Source organism: Enhydra lutris, unplaced genomic scaffold (assembly GCF_002288905.1).
Source record: "Enhydra lutris kenyoni isolate GAN:26980312 unplaced genomic scaffold, ASM228890v2 scaffoldscaffold13, whole genome shotgun sequence".
Classification (NCBI taxonomy): Eukaryota; Metazoa; Chordata; class Mammalia; order Carnivora; family Mustelidae; genus Enhydra; species Enhydra lutris.
Genome location: NW_019154097.1, coordinates 38,874,051 through 38,893,164, shown reverse-complemented (window position 1 = coordinate 38,893,164; position 19,114 = coordinate 38,874,051). Strand labels below are relative to the sequence as shown.

Here is a 19,114-nt window from a genome sequence, read left to right as displayed (position 1 = left end):
TGAGCCCGGCCTGCGTGGAAAGCAGCTTGACATGTGCTCCTGGGGCCGCAACCCAGCCGTCTAATGGCCACAGGTCTGATGGGCAGGAGGCTGGTTTGTGAGCTCCCTGAGGGCGGAGGTTGCCCTCCTCACCTCCCCCACCTGCCACCACAGAGCCCCGCTCTCACAGGTCACCTGAGACCTCGCTGGGCCCGGAGGCCTCAGTACCCAGGGAAACCCTCACTTCCTGGGCACCTTGCCCCCTGGCCTCCCTCCGGGCCTTCGTTTACTCCTTGGCGCACCATCCGGGTCCCCTGCCTCTGTTCAAGCCTTTGTCATCCTTCAGGTCTTGGCTCAGCTGTCACCTCCTCTAGGAAGCCCTCCCTGACTCCCTGGGTCTAGGTCTGTGAAGCTCGGACACATTTCCCAACAGGGCACCTCCCACATGGGTTGTACCTGCCCCCTCCTCCCTGAAACCAGGCGCTCTGTGACAACAGGGCTCCTCTCCCAACGTGCCCGGCGCAGACGGCGCACGGTAAATAGAACTGATCGACAACAGCCCAGTTCTGCGCCCTGGGGCGGGCTCCCCATTGGCAGGAGACAGCCCCGCAGGGGGGTAGCGGCGAGCGCTGGGGCTGCAGGGTAGCGCCGCTCGGAGGGCTCCCCACCCCAATGCCACCCCCACGGTGCTGGAGCTGCCCACCCACGCCGGCCCGAGTTGCCCAGCGCGCTACAGGCTGCCTGTGCCTTATGTAACACACGCCCCCGGCACCCACGTGGTGCCACCCCCGGAGAGCCCGTCCCCAGTCTTCCAGGAGCACGTCCTCTCTGCAGCCCCAGGGATGGCCGGTGTCTTCCCAGCCTGTGTCCCTGCAGGGGCAGGAGGCTGGAGCTGCCGCCCGGGCTGAGGGCTTGAAGGGGCTCAGCGGCAGCACTGGGGGCAGCTCTGTGCACCGATCTACGGATGGGGCGGGCACACAGGTCTGCGGAAGGCAGGCTGGGGCCCAGCAGGCTGTCCCTCCAGCAGGCAGACAGCGATGGCCAGAGACGCCGGTTCGAGTCCCGACCCCCCTCACTCGCCCTCACCTTCAGCCTGTCCTCCACGGGGACTGTGCTGCCTCCTCCCAGGGCCCTCGGGAGCATCAGTGAGCCACTGGGACAGTGACCATTTGCTTCTGCACGGTCTCCACCAGCCACATGTGGTCACTTGAGTTTAACTGAATTAAAATTAAATATTCAGTCTGGCCACACACATGTCAAGGGCTGAGGGGCCACCAATGGCTTAGTGGCTATGGTACTGGACCACCCAATTATGGAACGTTCCAGAGAGTTCTTCCAGACAGCAGGTCACTCAGCACGGCCCGTGGTCCAGGGGCTGACAACTCCAAAGGTCTAGCCCCACTGGTGGAGCCGGCAAGGCAGACACTCGTGCGGGAACGAGGCGCTCTTGGAGAAGGAGAGCACGCTCAGAGCAGGGAGCGAAGGAACTCCCAGGGGAATGACGAGGCTGTCACCAGCTTCCGCCTGGAGCTGCTTCTCATGAGGCAGAGGAGGCTGCCCCGTCCCCCCGCGGCCCTGCCTTGATCTGGCGGCCCACAGCCTCCCTCCCCTGCCTACCCGCCTCCCCCACACTAAAAACAGCCCACTGTGGGCTGACGGCTCAGCGGCAAGGGTGTGGAGGTTTCCCCGGGGACGGGCCAGAACCCCCGGCCCTGTTCCGCCCACAGATGAGAGCCGGCTGGCCCAGGGAGAGATGAAAAGCACCCCCCGGACTTCCAGGTTCCTCTCCTCCCTTCCTGGCTCCACACGCTCCCACCCAGCCATCCCGCAACCCCCCTTGAGCCCTCTGGAAGCACCGCACTGCCAAACCCAGCGGTCAGTTTCTGGGCCTCATCCCACGTAGACCCACGGGTCCTCCAGACACAGCTCGTCGCTCCCTCCTTGAAGTTCCGGCTTCTCCGGCCCTTGCAACTCCTCACGCAGCTGCTGGCCTCCTCCCCAGCCCGGCAATGAGACCCTATTGGAGCCCAGTCCCACCATGTCTCTGCTCTGCTCAGTCACCCCACTCAGAGAGAAAGCTGCTGGACCTACAGGCTCTCACCTCCTCTGCTCTCCGAGCGCACCTCCAACCACACTGCTCCAGTCGGCCCCACTGCTTTTCCCTACACGCATGGGCACACCCCTGCCACAGGGCCTTTGCATCTGCTGTTTCCTCTGCCTGGAACCCCGCCCCTCCAGAGAGCTCCAAAGGCTGATCCCTCATTCCCTCCAGGGCTTTGCCCCAACGTTCCCTTGGCAGATACTGGCCAAACACCGAACAGAAGCCAATCACCTTTAAAGTACACGACCGGCTCAGACTCTATACATTTGTTCAGCAAGAAGGTCCTGCCTGTCTGCCGGGCGCCCCTGAGCAAGGCCCACACAAAAACAGCTACAACACAGCCTGGGAGGGGAGGTTGGCCCGTCCAGGACCCAGCCAGGGAGGTGCTGGCTTGGCCAGCCCTAAGGCACCCAGGAAAATGGACACCGTGGCAGGGTCTGAGCGTACAGTCCCCGACCTACTCTTCCTCTCAGGGGCCAGCTGTTCCCACCACTTTTTGGGAATACATCCTTCCTTTGACGTGGGCCTCCCCTGCACCTTTCTGTCCGGCGGGGTTCACCGCTCACAAGGCGTCTCTCCCGCACCGACGTGCACCTGGGCCGTGGGGTCAGTGATCGAACACCTGAGCCAGGTGCAGAGGGTCTGTGACTCCTCAGGAAGGGCCAGTGCTCAGGGTCCGCAGCTTTCTGACGGCCTGGGGGGAGCCCATGCCCGGCTGCCCTGAAACTTACTAGCTGCGCCACCCTGGGCAAAGAGCTCTACCTCTCTGTGCCTCTTTCTTCCCCCAAAAGGACGAGAACAATTAGAACCGCCTCCCAGGGCTGTTATCGGTGGTTTCAGGAGGGGTCAGTGCAGGGCTTGGTGAATCACAGGCGCACTTGGTGGTGGCTAACACGATGGTTCTTTCCCACGGGTCCCCTGCCCCCGAGTCCCTTCCCGGAAGCCCAGCTGGGGGGATCCTCCCGGAGGGCACAGCTGCTCGGGTGCCCCTTTGCCTGGGTCCCCTCTGTGGGTCCACGCACAGCCCGCAGCTGAGGACCTCACAGGCTCTGAGGCCTCGTGGGTGGGCAGGCCGCTCGGCAAACACAGAACGAAGGAATGACTGGGTCACCCATCGGCAGTCCTAATCACCGGAGGTGATTGCGGAGGCGTCTGGGCCCAGGGGCAGTGGCCTCTGTGCCATACTATTCTCAGCCCCCGCAGCAGGTGGAACCCTGGGCTGGTTGTGCCCACTTCGAGACGGCATCAGTAACTCCCAGACTCCATCAAAGACCCAAAGACACCCCCCCAACACCCACACGGGCCCTTCTGTGACCCCGGAACCCCCAGATGCCAAGTCGCCATATGGTTGAGCCTGACGCTCACATTAAGGGTTTCTCCGAGTTCCAGCGCTTGAAGATTTAGCCGGCGTGGCATCTCTGGGCTCACCAGAGTGTCTGGCGAACCAGAACATCCCGTTTTGGACCTGCAGTGGTTCTACCCGCATGACGCAGTTGGAGGGACCAGGGGCTGGGTCCCAGGGGCTGGGCGCCGCTGCTCCTCACCTGGCTGGGCCCTGGATGCTGATCAGGCCCAGGTCCTCGGAGCCGTCGATGAGCTGGCACCGGAATTTCTGGTCCTGCAGCACCGTGCGGATGTGAGCCCAGTTGTGCTGGGCCACGGCCCCGCCCACTGCCAGGTAGTAGCCGTCCCCTGGAAGAGAAGCACCGGGCTCAGGACAGGATGGCAGGACGGGGCGGGGCAGCGAGGCCTCTGGCCTGAGGACATATTTACTCTTCTCTAAACAGTGAACAGCACAAGGCAGAGCTCAGGAACCCTCTCTGGGGGCCCTGGCTTCTCAGCGGGGGGAGGGGGGTGGGGATGGGGGCAGGGGGCCAGGGTGTAGGAGCTCCAAGGGCTGCACATGCCAAGGTAGCCCTCTCCTGGGACAGTCCACGGCTTTCACCCACTTCTCAAAGGGCTCCGATCCAGGAAAGGGGACGGTCCCCTAATGCCAGCCCGCCACAGGGAGGCTGCTCCGTCTGTCTGTCCATCTGTGCTGGGCAGCATGGGGGAGTCCCTTTACCTCTCTGGCTCTCATTTCTCTGCAAACTCCCCTGGCCCCTGGTCTCCAGGTCCCCCCTTGGCCTTGGCAGGACTTGCTGGGGCCAGGCACCGGGCTGGGCTTTATAGGCAATATCCCCTTGATTCCCGGGAGGCCTGGGGGGCTCAGTCCATTAAGCTTCTGCCTCCGGCTCAGGTCATGATCCCAGGACCGTGGGATGGAGCCCCACGTCAGGCTCCCCGCTCAGCAGGGGAGTCTGCTTCCCCCTTTCGTTCTGCCCCTGCTCGTGTTCTTTCTCTCTCTTACTCTCTCTCAAATAAATAAATAAAATATGTTAAAAAATACGTCTCCTTGATTCCCCCGAGGAGGCTGACGCTCACCACCACACCAGAGTTTCAGAAAACGAGACTGAGGTTCGTGGAGGTCCCATGATAGAAAATCAGACTCTGTCCAGTTCTGAGTCCACAGCCTGGGCCACACTGCCACCAGGCAGAGGGTGAATGGAGAGCAGCCCGCCTTGGCCCAGCATCCTGGGAGACCCACTGCCCTGGGGATCTGGGACCTGGGATAGCTGTGTGGCCTTGGGCCCGTCACACAGCCTCTCTGAGCCTGTATACTCTCATCCGCAGGGCTGCGGCTCCTGGGGTGAGTGCGCTCCCGCTGGTCCCGCGACATCTCCAGGAGGAGCCAGGGGAGGTGGGCCTGGGGGTGGTGGGGTCTCCTTTGTCTCCGCTTTCTCAGTAGCTCCCCTGGCGTTGGCCTCTTTCCTTCCTTCCTCATTAATTCCGACAGGGCCCCCGGCCTCGGAGCAGTGGTGTCCGGGCAACCCCGGAGCTCCCGGCCACTTCCACATCTGCACAGTGGGAACGGGCCTGGAGCTGGCCTTGCGGGCCAGGTGCACACGGCCACCGTGGGAGGGGCCTCAGGGAGAGGCCCAGAGCCGGCAGCCAGGCTGGGTCCGCCCTGGGAGGCATCCTCTTCTCAGGGTCCTGTGTGGCATCTGCTTCTCTCAGCTCTGGACACTCTTGGCTCTGGGCATCGGCCCTCGCAGGCCCAGCGCCAGCCCCGGACCCGGGCGTAACTTGGACACCATGGAGATGGCCAAGGGCCCTGTGAGGCCAGAGAATCCTCCCAAGTGCTCTCCTTTGGCCCTTCCCAGGGGCTCCCCCACAGCTGTGAAGCAGCCCCCCACCGTAATTAAAAAGTAGGCACGCCTCACTAGCCCTAGCAAAGGAGGGTGCCGCTGGTGGCCACAGGCTGGAGATGAAGGGGCGCGGGGCCTCTCGCCCTCTCTAGGAGCACCTGCTGGTGGCGGTGCTCTCATGCGAGACTTCTGGGGCTGCACCGGGGGCCACCAACGGAAGCTTGGATCTGGGACCCTCCCTCTCCAACCCCGAAGGGGTAGGAGCAGAAACAGGGGCTGCGGTCCCCACTGCCCTCCTTCCGCCCCATCCAGGTGGGCCCTGGGACACTGCTGACCTTGGAACTCCATGTACCATGTGCTCTTCTGCTCCCCTAACCCGCTGCCCTCCAGATCCAACTCAGAGGCCTTCACCTCCAGGAAGCCCTCCCTGAATACCAGAGCTACGGTACTTCTTGGCACATGGCCAGGCCCTGGGTCACCCACAGCCCTGCTGTCTCCTTCCTCCCCACGTCCCAAAGCCGCCTCCGAGCCTCTTCTCTCTGCGCCCATGGCTGTGGCTCTGCCCAGCCTGCAGTACCTGTGGCCTGGAGAACTGCATCTGTCCCCTCCTGGCCCCAGCCTCCGATGCTACACCCCCACCCTCACTCCCATACCCCTTAGGACGGTCCTAAAGCCCGTCAGAGCCTGCCCCGTGACCCCTTAGTTCTGATACACTTGGTTCTACTCTTGGGCTAGGACCCGTCCTCATCCAGGCCCCCCGCTCACTAGGGCCTCACAGGACCTCAGCCACTCATCTTCTTGGACTTTGTTCCAACATCCCCCCACTCCAGGAGGCCCATGTACCCCACCCCAACCCTGCACCGCTGCCCCCTCCCCACAGTGGCCTGCCCGGGGACCAGCGTCTGTCCCCAACCCACAATCTCCCTCCAGCCAGGACAACACCCAAAGGATGCACGCACCTTTGCGTCCTTTGGACCATGGGGCTGGGCAGAAAGGGCTACTCCTCAAATCCCTGCCACCTACCCCTCTGGGGACACTTCGCAGGGACACTACCCCACCCCCAGGAGGACCCTGTCTTGGGAAACACACAGGTCTTGGCACCAGACAAGCCTGGCCCAGGGGCAGTTTTGTGACTCACTGGCTCCAATTCTTACTTGTCTGAGCCTGTTTTCTCATCTGTAAGATGGGCAGAGCTGCACAGGCCCCCACAGGACTGTTGAGAGCATCCAAGGATAAAAAAATCTACTGGCTAGGTTGATCGTGGTTCCTCTTTTCTCTTAAAACTGATGAGCACAGAGGGAGACAGAAGCCAAAAAGACAAATCAGCCCCTAAGGGCCCTCCCCAACCCGTCCCTGGGCTGGGGACTCTTAAAGGACATTGGAATTCCGGCAATGTCCTCTGCCCCAGCCCTGACACACCCTGTGACTCTCTGAAGCCGCGCGAGGCCCCTCCCGGAAGGATGCGAGTTACTGGGGCCGCCGGTGCCAGAGAGGTGGTCGTAGGTGGGCCTGGCATTTTCTGGGCACTGTCCCTCACCAAAGACCTGAAGCACTGGGTCCTGAGGCCACAGTCAGCACAGCTCAGGCCCTACCCTCGAGTGGGCATGGCCGAGAGGGCAGTCAGCCAGCACAGAGTCCGGGGGCTCGGGCCCCAGCCGGGGAGCCGGGGGCTCCAGACTTTATTTTCTATTTTGCGGTATTGTTACAACGCCTCCTGCGAGCACGTCTTCCGTCTGTGATAGGGAAGCTCAGGCGTTACGCCTCCTGCGAGCACGTCTTCCGTCTGTGATAGGGAAGCGCAGGCGAGCTCCCGCTTGGGGTTGGCAGCTGCTTTGTACACAACCTTGGTCGAACGCAAAGCACCACATCCCCTTGACTTAACGGTGATCTGATGTAACAGCTATAATCACCCCCCTCCCCCGTCCAAAACATGCATATTCATGGCAGGAACGGTACAGTTTTTAAGGCTGAAAATAAAACAAAGTCTGCACGCCACCAGTTTGCGCGTGTTTGGCCGTGTCCCCGGGCCCATCAGCACGATGCAGAGCCCATGACGCAGGTGTCCTCGTGCCTCCCTTGCCACGCACACTTCCACAGGCAGGCTGAGCGCAGACCCTCCCGCCCTCCCTTCCTGGAGAACTTGGAGGCGCTGGAGTGCAGAAGCATCAGCGCCTTCTCCCTCCCCCTGCTCCAGAGCCTGCCGTCCCCCAGCCCTGGCAAGGCAAGAGCTCCTCAAACTCTCGGGCCAGGAATCCCCCAGAATCACCCCAAAAGGCACATCGTGGGTGCACCCTTGGGCGGTGGCTCAGTTTACAACATGCTTTCACCACAGCTCCCCGTTGAGGGAACTAGTGAGGTCCCCGCGCCCCAGATGGTGAAACTGAGGCTTGGAGCAGAGGGACACAGAGTAAGGGCAGACCTCACCTCCTCCAGGAAGCCTTCCTCATCCTGGCTCCGCTCCTTCCCATAGCCTCCATACTCCTGCTCTTTGCCATCCCAGTGTTCTAATGGTCCCCTGGCCCATCTGCCCGTATGGTGGTCTGTCCATACCATGAGCTCCTGGAGGCCCCAGCCAGCCTCCCTCATCCGCTGCCTCTGCCCGGGGGTAAAGCCTGTGTGAGCACGGGGGGAAGGAAGGGGATGAGCTCATCCACAAAGCACACACGCTCTCACGGGGCCCAATGCATTCCTAATTTCTGCACCAGCACTAGCAGGAGGGAGGGCCCCCCATGCCCTACCTGCCCCCGCCATAAGACCCCTCACCCAGGCTCCCAGCCTCCAGCTGGCCAGTGCTACCCGGGGACATGCTGTTTCCAGCAGCCACCCCAGAGGCCCAGGAGTCCCACCTGCCCTCAGCAGCCCCATCCACCCGAAGGACTCCATGGCCAGCAAAGCAAACTTGTCCCACCACCCCTGCTCCCCACCAGAAACACAAACTCCATGCAGGCCAGAACATTCTCGGTTGGGTTTGTGGCTATGCTCTTGGTGCCTGGCTCACGGTGAGCGCTCAGGAGCTAGTACTGAACTCACGCGCCTGCCCGACTCAAGCTCGCCTGCTCTTCACTCCACCTCCCTCTCCCAGTGCCCAGGCCGGAGCTTGCTCGCACACCCTGGGGACCTGAGTCCCACGGAGAATGACCTACCTTTGTCGGCCACACAGAGCCAGGCCCGGAGCCGGGGGGCTGCCGGCTTCTCTGAACGGGCCGAGCACTTCTAGCCTACCGACCCTTGCCCTGGACGGCACAGTCAGCCACACGGAAACTGCACAGTTGATGCCTTTCTCCGCTGCAAATCCAATCTCACAGAGGTGGCAACGGGGCTCCCGCCTGGAGAAAGAGGGGCTCCCCACTCTCTGCGAACCTCAGCCATCTCTCTTGTTCCCTAGCAGAGACTATCACAGGACTAGAGATGAAACTGCTCCAGCGGAAACCAGGGGGTAAGGGCAGGGGAAGCGGAAGTGAGAGGAAGCAGATCTGGCTCAGGGCCACAGTCAGGGCTGCAGACAGGGAAGACAGGTACTGAGCTAACTGTCCCTGGGAGCATGCAAGCAAATGTGAAGGGACTGCAGAGGGCCACCCAGTAACAACTTGAGTACCGAACTGCCTATCTTCCAAGGACCTGCCCCAGCCTGAGTTGGGATTCAGCACAGATGAAAGTCGACCCCGCACAGAGGCTAGAGACAGAAAGGTGCTAACATCTCCAGGTGAGCCTTCCCCCCGGCTCACTCCATTCTGGGCAGACGCGCTGAGCACCCCCACGGCGTGGCTGCTCTGAAACACGGCGGTCTGGACAGGTTCAAAGACAGAACCACGGAGCACTAGAGCTCAGGGTTGCTGCTGGAACAAAGCCAACGTTCAGCCTGAACCGAGACCTCCCGTCCCCCAAGCACCATCCGCTGCGAGCACAACAGGGAATTGCAGCCCTCCCCGTCCGCCCACCAGCAGCAGCCACGAACCCCAACATGGCTCCGCCGGCGGGACACCGCTCACCTTCAAAGGCAGGGGTCAGGGCGGAGGCCTGGGAGCTGGGGGCCAGGCGGCTGACGGTTAGGTCACTCTCGGTGCCGCCCCTGTGGTTCAGCATGCAGGTGTACACCGTGGAGCCTGGGGGCAGGAGGAAGGCCCAGGGTGTGCGAGCCGCTCAGCCAGGCAGCCTCTCGGCACACCCGAGTCTACGTAACCGCGTGACAGGAGGCCCTCAAAAGGCCCCTCCGTGCAGTGACGCCACCATGACCCAGTCACCCAGAGAGGGAAGGGCAGGTCCCCCAGTGCTGCCATCCCCTGAGGAGGAAGGGTCCTGAGTGGAGGTGCTTTCTTCTTGAAATGCCTTGAGCCGGGACCTGGACTCCCCCCAGCCCACCCACCAACAATGCTGGAAGGTTCTCAGGAGCAGGGATGCCATCTCACTCACTCTGGGGCGCCCATGCTGGCTGCGCTGAGGCTCCCACCGTGTTTTGAATAAATGACTAGACAGATGGATGAATGAGGAGGGGTGAGGGGGAAAGTGGATGGAGGGGTGCTGGGCGGGGCTTGGGGGGCGGACAGCAGTGCATGGATCAGCAGGAGCTTTCGGAGGAGGTGAGGAGGGGGTGCGTGTGTACGTGGGTAGGTGGGTTGGTTGGCTGGGGAAATGGTGAATGGGCTGAATTGTGTCCCTCCAAAATGATATGTTGACGTCCCAACCCCGAGGACCCGTGAATGTGACCTTATTTGGAAACAGGGCTTTGCAGATGTAATCGCATTAAGATGGTCTTTAAGGTGGGCCCTGATCCAGTATGATGGTGTCCTTATAGGAAGAAGAAGACACAGAGAGATGCCTGTGTGACATCGAGGCGGAGACCACAGGGACGCACCCACAGCCAAGGAACCCCAAGGACCATCGGCCCCACCAGGAGCTGGAGAGGCTGCTGACGGTCCTACCCATGGTCTCAGAGCAAGCACAGCCTTGCTGCCACCTTGATCGTGACCTTCTAGCCTCCGGATTGTAAGACAACACGGTTTGCTTATTTACAGCCACCAGTTTGGGTGTTTTGTTATAGCAGCCCCAGGACACTAATACAGAGGGGATGGGTTGAGTTTTCAGGTGGGTGGACACGTGGGTGGAGCATAGGTCATACGAAAGGGGATGAAGATCCCAAGTATTACACCTATGGGAAAACATGGTTCCTTCCTTACTTGACACTCAAATTTTTCTGAGCATCCTGTATGTTCATTTCATTCTGGAAACCCTGCCTGGGGAGAGCATTCCTATGGGGGTGACAGTCTTAGGAGACATTTCCTGAAGGCCTGCTGCCTTGTATCCTTTCTAGAACAAAGTAAAGGCGAAGGAGGGAGGGAGGAGGGGGAGGAAGGGCAGGAGGAGGGATGGAAGGAGGTGCTGGGGGCCTAAGGGCTGGGACTTGGCAATGAGGGCAGAGGGGTCCAGATGCAGGGGCATGGGGCCAGCCTCAGGGGCAGAGCCATGAGCTAGAGGAGCCTAGAGGGGACAGGTTCAGCCGGCCAACATAGGGGCCCAGAGCTCTGTCCTTGGAGTTCTTCCTGGCACTGGAGTGGGAAAGGAGCATGGTCCTTTGGAGGTCATACCTGGGGGTCGGTTGACATCAGCAGAGAACAGCCAGTCGGCAGCCTTCCTCGCATCCAAGCCCACCAGGTAGAACTTCCCAAAGTAGGACATGTTGAACACAGCAGCAGCCCCTCTGCAGGCCAGACACTCCTTCTTGATCTGTAAAGTTCCACGGAGGAGGGATGCTGTGAGAGCTCTGAGATGTGCCTCCTCTGAGGAGCATGGGCTCTTTGTAGGGCTCTCTGCTGCGCACCTGCTCTTAGGGCACCCCCTGCCCCTACCAGCTGGAGCACACCATGACCATTCTTCTCAAGCACAGGGAACACTCTCCAGGGTGGCTCATACGCCATCAAAAAGGCAGTACGTTCAAAAGGATTAAGATCACACACAGCATGTTCTTGGAACACAACGGAATTTCATTAGGAGTCAATAGTAGAAGGAAAATTGGAGAGATCACATATAAGTGACTTTAACCCACACACTCCTGAATAACCAAAGGATCAAAGCACACATTCCCGGGGAGTTGGAAAATACATTGGGAAGAATGCCAGTGGAAATGCAGTACATAGAACTGGAGGGAACAAAGTCAGGGCCGTGCTCACAGAGACCTCACACCTGCAAACGCCTCCATGGAAAAGCAATCCTCAAATGGATGCCTCCGCTTCCCTCTCGGAGACACTGGAAAAAGAAGAGTGAAGGAAAGATGGACGGAAAGGAAAGAAGCAAGCTGAAGGGAAGACAATAAAGACTAGAATGGAATTAAGTGAAAAAAGGGAATAGGAAAGTTGAGAAAATCAGCAAAAGTAAAGTTGGTTCTTTGGAAGGATCAACAACATTGGCAGACCTTCAGTTAGACTCACAAAGAAAACAAGAGCAAGGACTCAAAGTACTAAATCAGGAATGAAAGAGGGGACATCACTACCCACCCTACAGCAATAAAAAGATTATAAGGGAATACCACACGGACCTGTCTGAAACATGTGAGACAAATTCCTAGAAAGACACAAGTAATGAAAGCTGAAGAAGAAATGGAAAATCTGAACAAATCCATAACAAAAAGAGATTGGGTTAGTAACTTAAACTCCCTATAAAGAAAATCCCTGGCCCAGATGGCTTCCTTGGTGAATTCTATCAAACATTCAAAGAAGAATTAACACCAAGTCTTTGCAAAATTAAAAAAAATACAAGAGTAGAAAATACATCTTAACTTGTTCCACGAGGCTAGCATTACCCTAATGCCAAAGCTGGCCAAAGACGTCCCTAAGAAAACGAGGCCAATATCCCTCATGAATACGCCCTCAAACAAATACTTCTGAACCGATTCCAACAACATGTAAAAGGGAACACACACCACATTCAAGAGGGATTTCTCCTGGGAACGGGAGGTCGGTTGGTCATCCCCAGATGAACGGGGGGAAGGGATCACAAAACACAAACTATATGATCATCCCTATAAATGCTCAAAAAAAGTATTTGATAGAATCCAACACCTTTTATCATAAAAATAGTCAATAACCCAGGAATAGGAAGGAACTTCCTCAGCCTGATTAAAAGCATGCACAAAAATTCTACAACCGACATTATACTATAATAGGGAAAGACTGAAAGTGTCCCTCCTGGGATCGGAAACAAGACAGCTGTTTGCCCTGCTACTTCCACTCAGCATTGTACTGGAGTTTCTAGTCAGCACAGCAGTGAGGCAAGAAAAAGGAACAGAAGGCATCGAGCTTGGGAAAGAAGGAGCAAGACGATCTCTATTTGCAGGTGACATGATCGTGCATATAGAAAATCCTAGGAACCCACCAAACAACTATTAAAACTAACAAAATAGTTCACCAAAGTGGCAGGACACAAGGTCAGTGTACGACAGACAAATAAAAACTATTGTTTTGTTCTTCATTTCACTAACAACGGACAATCAAAAATGAAATTAAGAAAATAATTCCACTTACACCATCAAAAAGGATTTGTAGATACTCGCAAATAAATTTAACAAAACAAGTGCAAAACTTACACTCTAAAAACGTGGCAATATTTTTGAAAGAAACTAAGAAGCCCTAAATGAACGGAAAGACACCCCATGTTTACAAAGCGAAGACTGGACGAGGGCTAAGACGGCAATGCTCTCCAGACACAGTCCCCACTACAATCGCGCCGGCTTCTGGGCAGAAACGGACAAACTGGTCCGAAAATGCATACGGCAATGCAAGGGACCCAGAATACTTAAAACAATCTTGAGAGAGATGGGACTCGCGCTTCACGATTCAAGACTCATTACAATACCGTCATCGAGACGGAGGGCGTTAACCCAGGACACGCATACAGATCACTGGAATGGGGCTGACGGCGGAAACAAGCCCTCACGGTTATGGTCCACTGACTTCCCACAGGGACGCCAAGGCCACGGCCGGGGGAAGCGGGGATCTTCAACACGCAGCACCGACACAGCTGGACGGCCGCACGCAAGAAAGGAAGTTGGACCCCTTCCTCACGCCATACACAAACCTTAGTCACCGTGGGTCACGGACCTAAGAATCAGAGCTAAAACCATCAAATTCTTAGGAGAAAATATGCGGGTCCGTCTTCGTGGCCTTGGAAAGGGCGTTAGGAAATGCCGTTCTGGAGCAGAAGCACAAGCAGAAAGAGGAGCATCCCATCCGTTGGACTTTGCAGACCTGAGGCCTTTTGTGCGCTGCCAGCACCACCACCACGGAAGGGAAGACGACTCACAGAGCGGGAGCGGATACGTGCCAGGCCTAAACCTGGAGAGAGACGTGTACCTGAATAGAACGAGAACTCTTCTGACTCCGTAAAAAGACCAACGACCTCGTTTAAAATGAGCACGGTGTCTGCACAGACATCTCTCCAAAGCAGACGGGGGAATGGCCAACGGGCACATGGGGAGATGCTCCGCGTCATCCGTCGGTAGGAAACGCAACTCAGAACCCCGATGAGAGACTCTCCACTTCACACCCACCAGGACGGCAAGGATCAAAGAGAGTCGTAAGTGGTGGCGAGGCCGTGGAGAGGTCAGAACCCTCCGCACCACGGTGGGAATGTGAAACAGCGTAGCTGCTTTGGAAAACGGTTGGCAGGTCCTCAGCATGTTAAGCGGCGAGTTCCCCCATGACCCAGCAATTGCGGGCGTCCACCAACACTGCTAGCACGTACCCACGAGAAATGAACACCGAGGTGCACACGGACACCCGTCCATGCACAATCCTAGCGGCTCTGTTCACAGCAGCCGAAATGTGCCCACAGCTCGAGTGCCACATACTGTAGCATGTCCGTGGGACGGAAGAGTCCCAGAGCACAGAGCAAGAATGCCCGGATACACCCGAAACGTGGATGGACCTGGAACATCCCGTGCCGAGTGAAAGAAGGCAGGCACCAAAGACTGTGCCCTAAAATGTCCCAGCGAGGTGAATCTGTAGGGACAGAAGGAGCTTAGTGGCTGCCTGTGGCTGGGTGTGCAGTGGGGAGAGGGTGGGGGGCAGGGGTGCCGGCTAGCGGGCCGGGTTTGTTCTGCAGGTAGACAAAAGTGCTCTAACACCTGCTTGTGGGGACGGCTGCTGTCCCGTGAGGCCACTAACAGCACGGGATTATACGCCTGAAACGGACGGGTTGTACGGTACGGGAATTCTATCTCGATAAAGCTGTTTTGTTTTGTTTTAAAAAAAGAGCCTGACTTGGGGCGCCTGGGTGGCTTAGAGGGTTAGGCCTCTGCCTTCGGCTCAGGTCATGATCTCGGGGTTCTGGGATCGAGCCCCGCATCGGGCTCTCTGCTCATCAGGGAGCCTGTTCCCTTCCTCTCTCTCTGCCTGCCTCTCTGCCTACTTGCGATCTCTGTCAAATAAATAAATAAATAAATCGTTTAAAAAAAAAAAGAAAAGAGCCTAATGGCCCTGTTGGCGGTCTCCAGATGCCCCAGGCAGGTCCTCCTTGTTATCCTCGTGTTTTTCTTCTTGGTCTTCCGTCACCAAGCCCGTGGTTCTTTGCCCTGAACGCGTCACCGAGCTGCCAAGCACAGGGCCGACCTGATTCCGGCGGCAGAAGATAAAACTCGGGCAGCAAAGTAGCCCGCGACCGAGCACTCACTGTGCGTCCGGGACCCGTGTACCCTCCTCCCACCCCGCAGTCCATCCACCAACCCGGACAAGGGAACTGCCGCAAGCCTCCTCGCACTAAGCCCTCCAAAGCCCGGGAAGGGGACGAGGTCGGCCGGGGCTCCGCAGCTGGAAGGCCGCAGACGTGCCCGGGGCCAGCTCAGTCTAGCGCTGTGCGTCTGGTCCAGCTCCGCGTCCGGGGGTACCACGTGGGTGTATCGGACTGAGTGGTGAGGACATTTACACCGGGGAAACCGGCCAAGGCCCTGGTCAGGCTTCCCCGGGAGAGCTGGACCCGCACCTGGTCGGCGCCACTCCGGAGCCCCCACGCCTACAGCCTCTGCAGACACCCCTACCCTCTGGGGCGCTCCCGCACCGGTCAGGTCAGGCACTGCTGGAGCCTCGCTGATGCTGCTGGGGCCGCAGAGCAAACGCAGACCAGTCTCCGGGCTGAGTCTCGTCTCCCCGGGCTGGGGCGGTGCCAGCGCCCAGAACACGTGCGTGTTTCATGCTTTGGGACTGCTCAGGCGCATTTGCGGGGGCTGCATGAAGCCACCCAGCCAAGTTGGCATCCCCTCCGGGCTCCCACGTCCCCGAGGGCCAGACGTCCTGCCGGCCCTGGGCGGTGCGGGTGCTGAAGCGCCAGACGGGAGCCCCCCGCGCCCCGAGAGGCAGCGCCGGGATTCCTGGAGCTTCCCGAGGCACATGCCTCCGGCTTCCACTTCCCAGACCCCTCCCCCGAGCCCTCACCAGGAGAACAAGCTTGGGGGAGTCCACGGGACCACCTGCAGGCTTTGTGAGGCTCAGTGCAAAATGGAACTGCGGACCCCAGTTCCAAAAGTATGCACAGTTTTGAGATGGCGACAGCAGAGCGTTAATCGGGGGGCAGAGCCCCACTGAGCCCGGGCCCCAGGTGACCTCGTAGGCTGCACACCCAGGAAGCTGGCTGGCCGCCTTCCCCCTGGGGCTGCCTCCCAGGCCGCCCTGGGCCGGCACCCGCCAGTGGAGCCCTCGGCTCCATGCCCACATCAGTGGGCGGCTGAGGCCGTGCTCCTGCCCCGGGGGCAGCCACCAGGACAAGAGCTGGGCCCTGTTCTACTGGGTGAACCCTTCACCAAATGGCTGGGCCGCTGGGCAAGGAAGCTGCGTTGTTTTCTGCAGAAACCACCCATGAAAACATCTCTGCGTGGTGCACCTGACCACGGCAGGTGGTCAGGCCCCAAGTCCTTGTCACCCACCGGAGTTGGAGTCAGGCACTCAGGCTGGGGCAATGAGCGGCCGGGTTCGCCGTCTGACCAGTCTCAGCTGCCCACTTCTGTAGCCGGGGGGACCGTAAGCAGACCCCAGACCGCGGACCCCCTGCTTGTCCCCTGGAGGGGCCCGTCTGGGATCTGCGCATCCTGGATCTACTACTCTGCGAGAGGGAGGGAACCCACCACGCTGGCCCCGGAGGAAGGAGCGAGTCACTCACACAGTCTCACGCAAGCTCGCCTCAGAATAGCTCCAGGGCAGGGGGGTCGAGGCTCAGAGAGGGGCAGACCCTGGCCTGGGGCCACACAGCCAGCCCAGCCCCGCTACGTGTAGCAATAATACCGTTCTCGGGCCTAACCGCGGGCCAGGCCAAGCCTCGGTACAGAGCAGGGTGGGGGGGAAACATCACCGAATTCTCCTCAAAACGGAGTCAGCCAAGCACAGAGATGGATAGGATGGAGCCCCCAGAGCCTCCGGCTCCACCAGGGATGGGGGTGGGGGGGGCTGGGCACTGACCACGTCGTGGTGCGGCGGGAAGTCGAATGTGTACTCGTCCCCAAGCAGGCGGCCGTAGGCGTAGTCTTTGTGGGCCTCGTTTCCGTAGGCCCCGTAGTAGTCGTACTGTAGGACCTGGGGGACGACACACGCGTCACCGTCCTCCTCCTCCTCTCTTCCCTCTGTCCTTCCCTACGTGTGCAGGCACACGTGTGCGCACACACACACATGCTGGGCTTGGCGGGCAGGGAGCCGGCTCCCACAGGGGCGGAGACGGAGCGGATGACCCGGTCCAGCCTCACCGAGCCGCCCTCTGGAGGGCTGTGCTGTGCGTGCGGGGGCGGGGGAGGGGACAGGGCTCGGCCGTCCACGATCCCTCTCTCGGATGATACCCTCACCGCCCTGGTGGTGGGTCTGAGAGCCGGTGTCGGGAGAGAGCCGGGGCTGTGCGGGTTGGGGCCCAGAAGGATGGAGAGGAAGTTGGGTGGGGGCAGGGTTGGGAGAGACCAGGGCTGATGGGGAGGCAAGGGGTTGGTCAGGGCCACTGTCAGGGCTTTTAGGGCAAGACTAAGGCAGCGGGATAAGGCCCCGGCACCAGCCCATTGAGGGTGACAGAGTTGAGGGTCCAACACCATTGCCGTGGCAATCAGGACCACACCACGCTCCAAGGGCCTCAGGCTTCCATGGACGACATCCTTTCTACAGACGGAAACGGAGACAGAGAGCTTCTAGCTTGACCTAGGTCACAAGCAAGGACCAGACAGGCCTGGCATAGACCTGGGGGCAGGTGGGCCCCAGAGGCTGGGTCCTCCTCGGCCACTTGCCGTGGCCTGTCCCGCACCTGTCAGCAGCTCTGAGATACCCACAAGCCAAGAGCCCCGCCCCTCCCGCCGCTGCTTCTGAGCGAGCCGGTCAGCTGTAACCTGGCAGCACGGCCAGCCCCGCCCAGCCTCCTCTCCCCAGCAAGAGCGAGTGCAAGATTCTGACCGTGCGGGGCTGCTCGGCCGCCCTGGGGCCCCCCTCAAGCCCTGGCATCTGGGGTGGGGCCTCTGCACAGTCATCTCTCTGCCCAGCAGGTGCAGCTCCCACCGGCCCCTGAGGCCCCAGAATGGACATTCCAGGTCGTTGTAGCCTGGCCGGGCATCTGGGATTTGGGGGACGTCTTGTCACCTCGTGCCCTGGACACCTAGGATGGCTCCCAGGTGAGAAGGTGCAGAGCCCGCCCGTCTCCAGATCAAGGGTCCCTGTCCCTGCTCCAATGTCCTCTACTCTCCCGGGGGGCGGGGGCTTCCAGGGACAGGCCAGCTGGCATGCGGAGGGCTCTGCTCAAGGCCCATCCTGTCCTCGTGGCCCCGGCCTCTTAGTCTCCTGGGGACAGGCCTGTCCCCCAGCATCTTAGAGAGCCTGTCTCCTCTGTCCTCAGGTGTCTCATGGTTTGCCTGTCCCTCCAGTGATTCGGACCTCAAGGGGAGCTCCGTTCTCCTGGGCAGAGGGCAAGGGTCTCCACAGGCCGATGGGAGAAGGGGCCAGGACCGAGAAGCCTGAGAACAGTGACCTCTGGGCAGTAGCGAGCTCTGGTTTCTGCCTCACTTGCCTCAGGATGCCCTGGGAGCGGCCTTGGGCCCTGGGTTGCTATGGAGATGGGAGGAGGTTGCGCAGGAAGGGGACTGGGAAACAGAGCAGCGGGAGAGGGATCTCAATTTGCACAAATCTGGATCAAATACTGTCCCTCCGGCTGGGCTGGAAGCATCACCACGCCTGCTCCAGCAGACCCCAGCCCTGAGCTCCACGGGCGGGAGGCGTGGCTGCTTTTCTGACGGGGCCTATGGGAGGCACGGTAGGGGGGGCGGGGGGAGCCCCCGGGAGGGCACCAGAGGCCAGGAGGCTGTGAAATCCCAACTTACAAGCTAACACGGGATGCCTAATTTGGGGCTAAGTCCTCCTACTAACATAAAATACCAGTTGCAGTTGCCAAAAATATACGAACAAAATTATGAGAAGACGCGCTAATTTCTCCTACATACGGGCGGGGGCTGCATTGTGCGCAGCCTCCTCACTGTGGCACACCAGCTTTCCCAGGGCCCCAGGCTTCTCAGAGCCCCAGAAGGCCTGAGTGACAGCCCCGCGGGGCATCAGCAGGGGAGGGGCTCCGGGCAGAGCTGCAGGGGCTCAGCCTTCCTGCACACAAAACGACTCACCCTCCCCACAGGCCCCACCTGGGCTGGCAGCCGCAGGTGGGGTGGGGGACGGGCGTGGAGGGGGACCCGGCCCAGGGGGCCTACTCACCGGAGCTGTGCCTTGGGGAGTAAACCATCCCGGCCGCTCCCAGCCCTGTCGCTCCTGGAACACACAGCCTCGGGCGAGTAGCTCCTGGGTAGGGGTGGGGAACAAGCACCCTTCAGGCCGGGCCAGACTATCCCCGGCAGGGCAGC

At 59.8% G+C, this 19,114-nt stretch overlaps 1 protein-coding gene across 2 annotated transcripts in view; it reads right to left on the bottom strand.

The window, feature by feature from the left end:
* LOC111146213 (sarcosine dehydrogenase) overlaps positions 1–19,114 on the bottom strand; it is a 60,279-nt gene that overhangs the window by 17,252 nt on the left and 23,913 nt on the right. For both annotated transcript variants that reach the window (XM_022501656.1, XM_022501657.1), the window contains 5 exons: positions 18,969–19,052; positions 16,704–16,817; positions 10,851–10,989; positions 9,258–9,371; positions 3,625–3,772 (listed from right to left, as the gene is read on the bottom strand). In XM_022501656.1, coding sequence (XP_022357364.1) covers positions 3,625–3,772; positions 9,258–9,371; positions 10,851–10,989; positions 16,704–16,817; positions 18,969–19,052 — 599 coding nt within the window. The remainder of the gene's footprint in view (positions 1–3,624; positions 3,773–9,257; positions 9,372–10,850; positions 10,990–16,703; positions 16,818–18,968; positions 19,053–19,114) is intronic.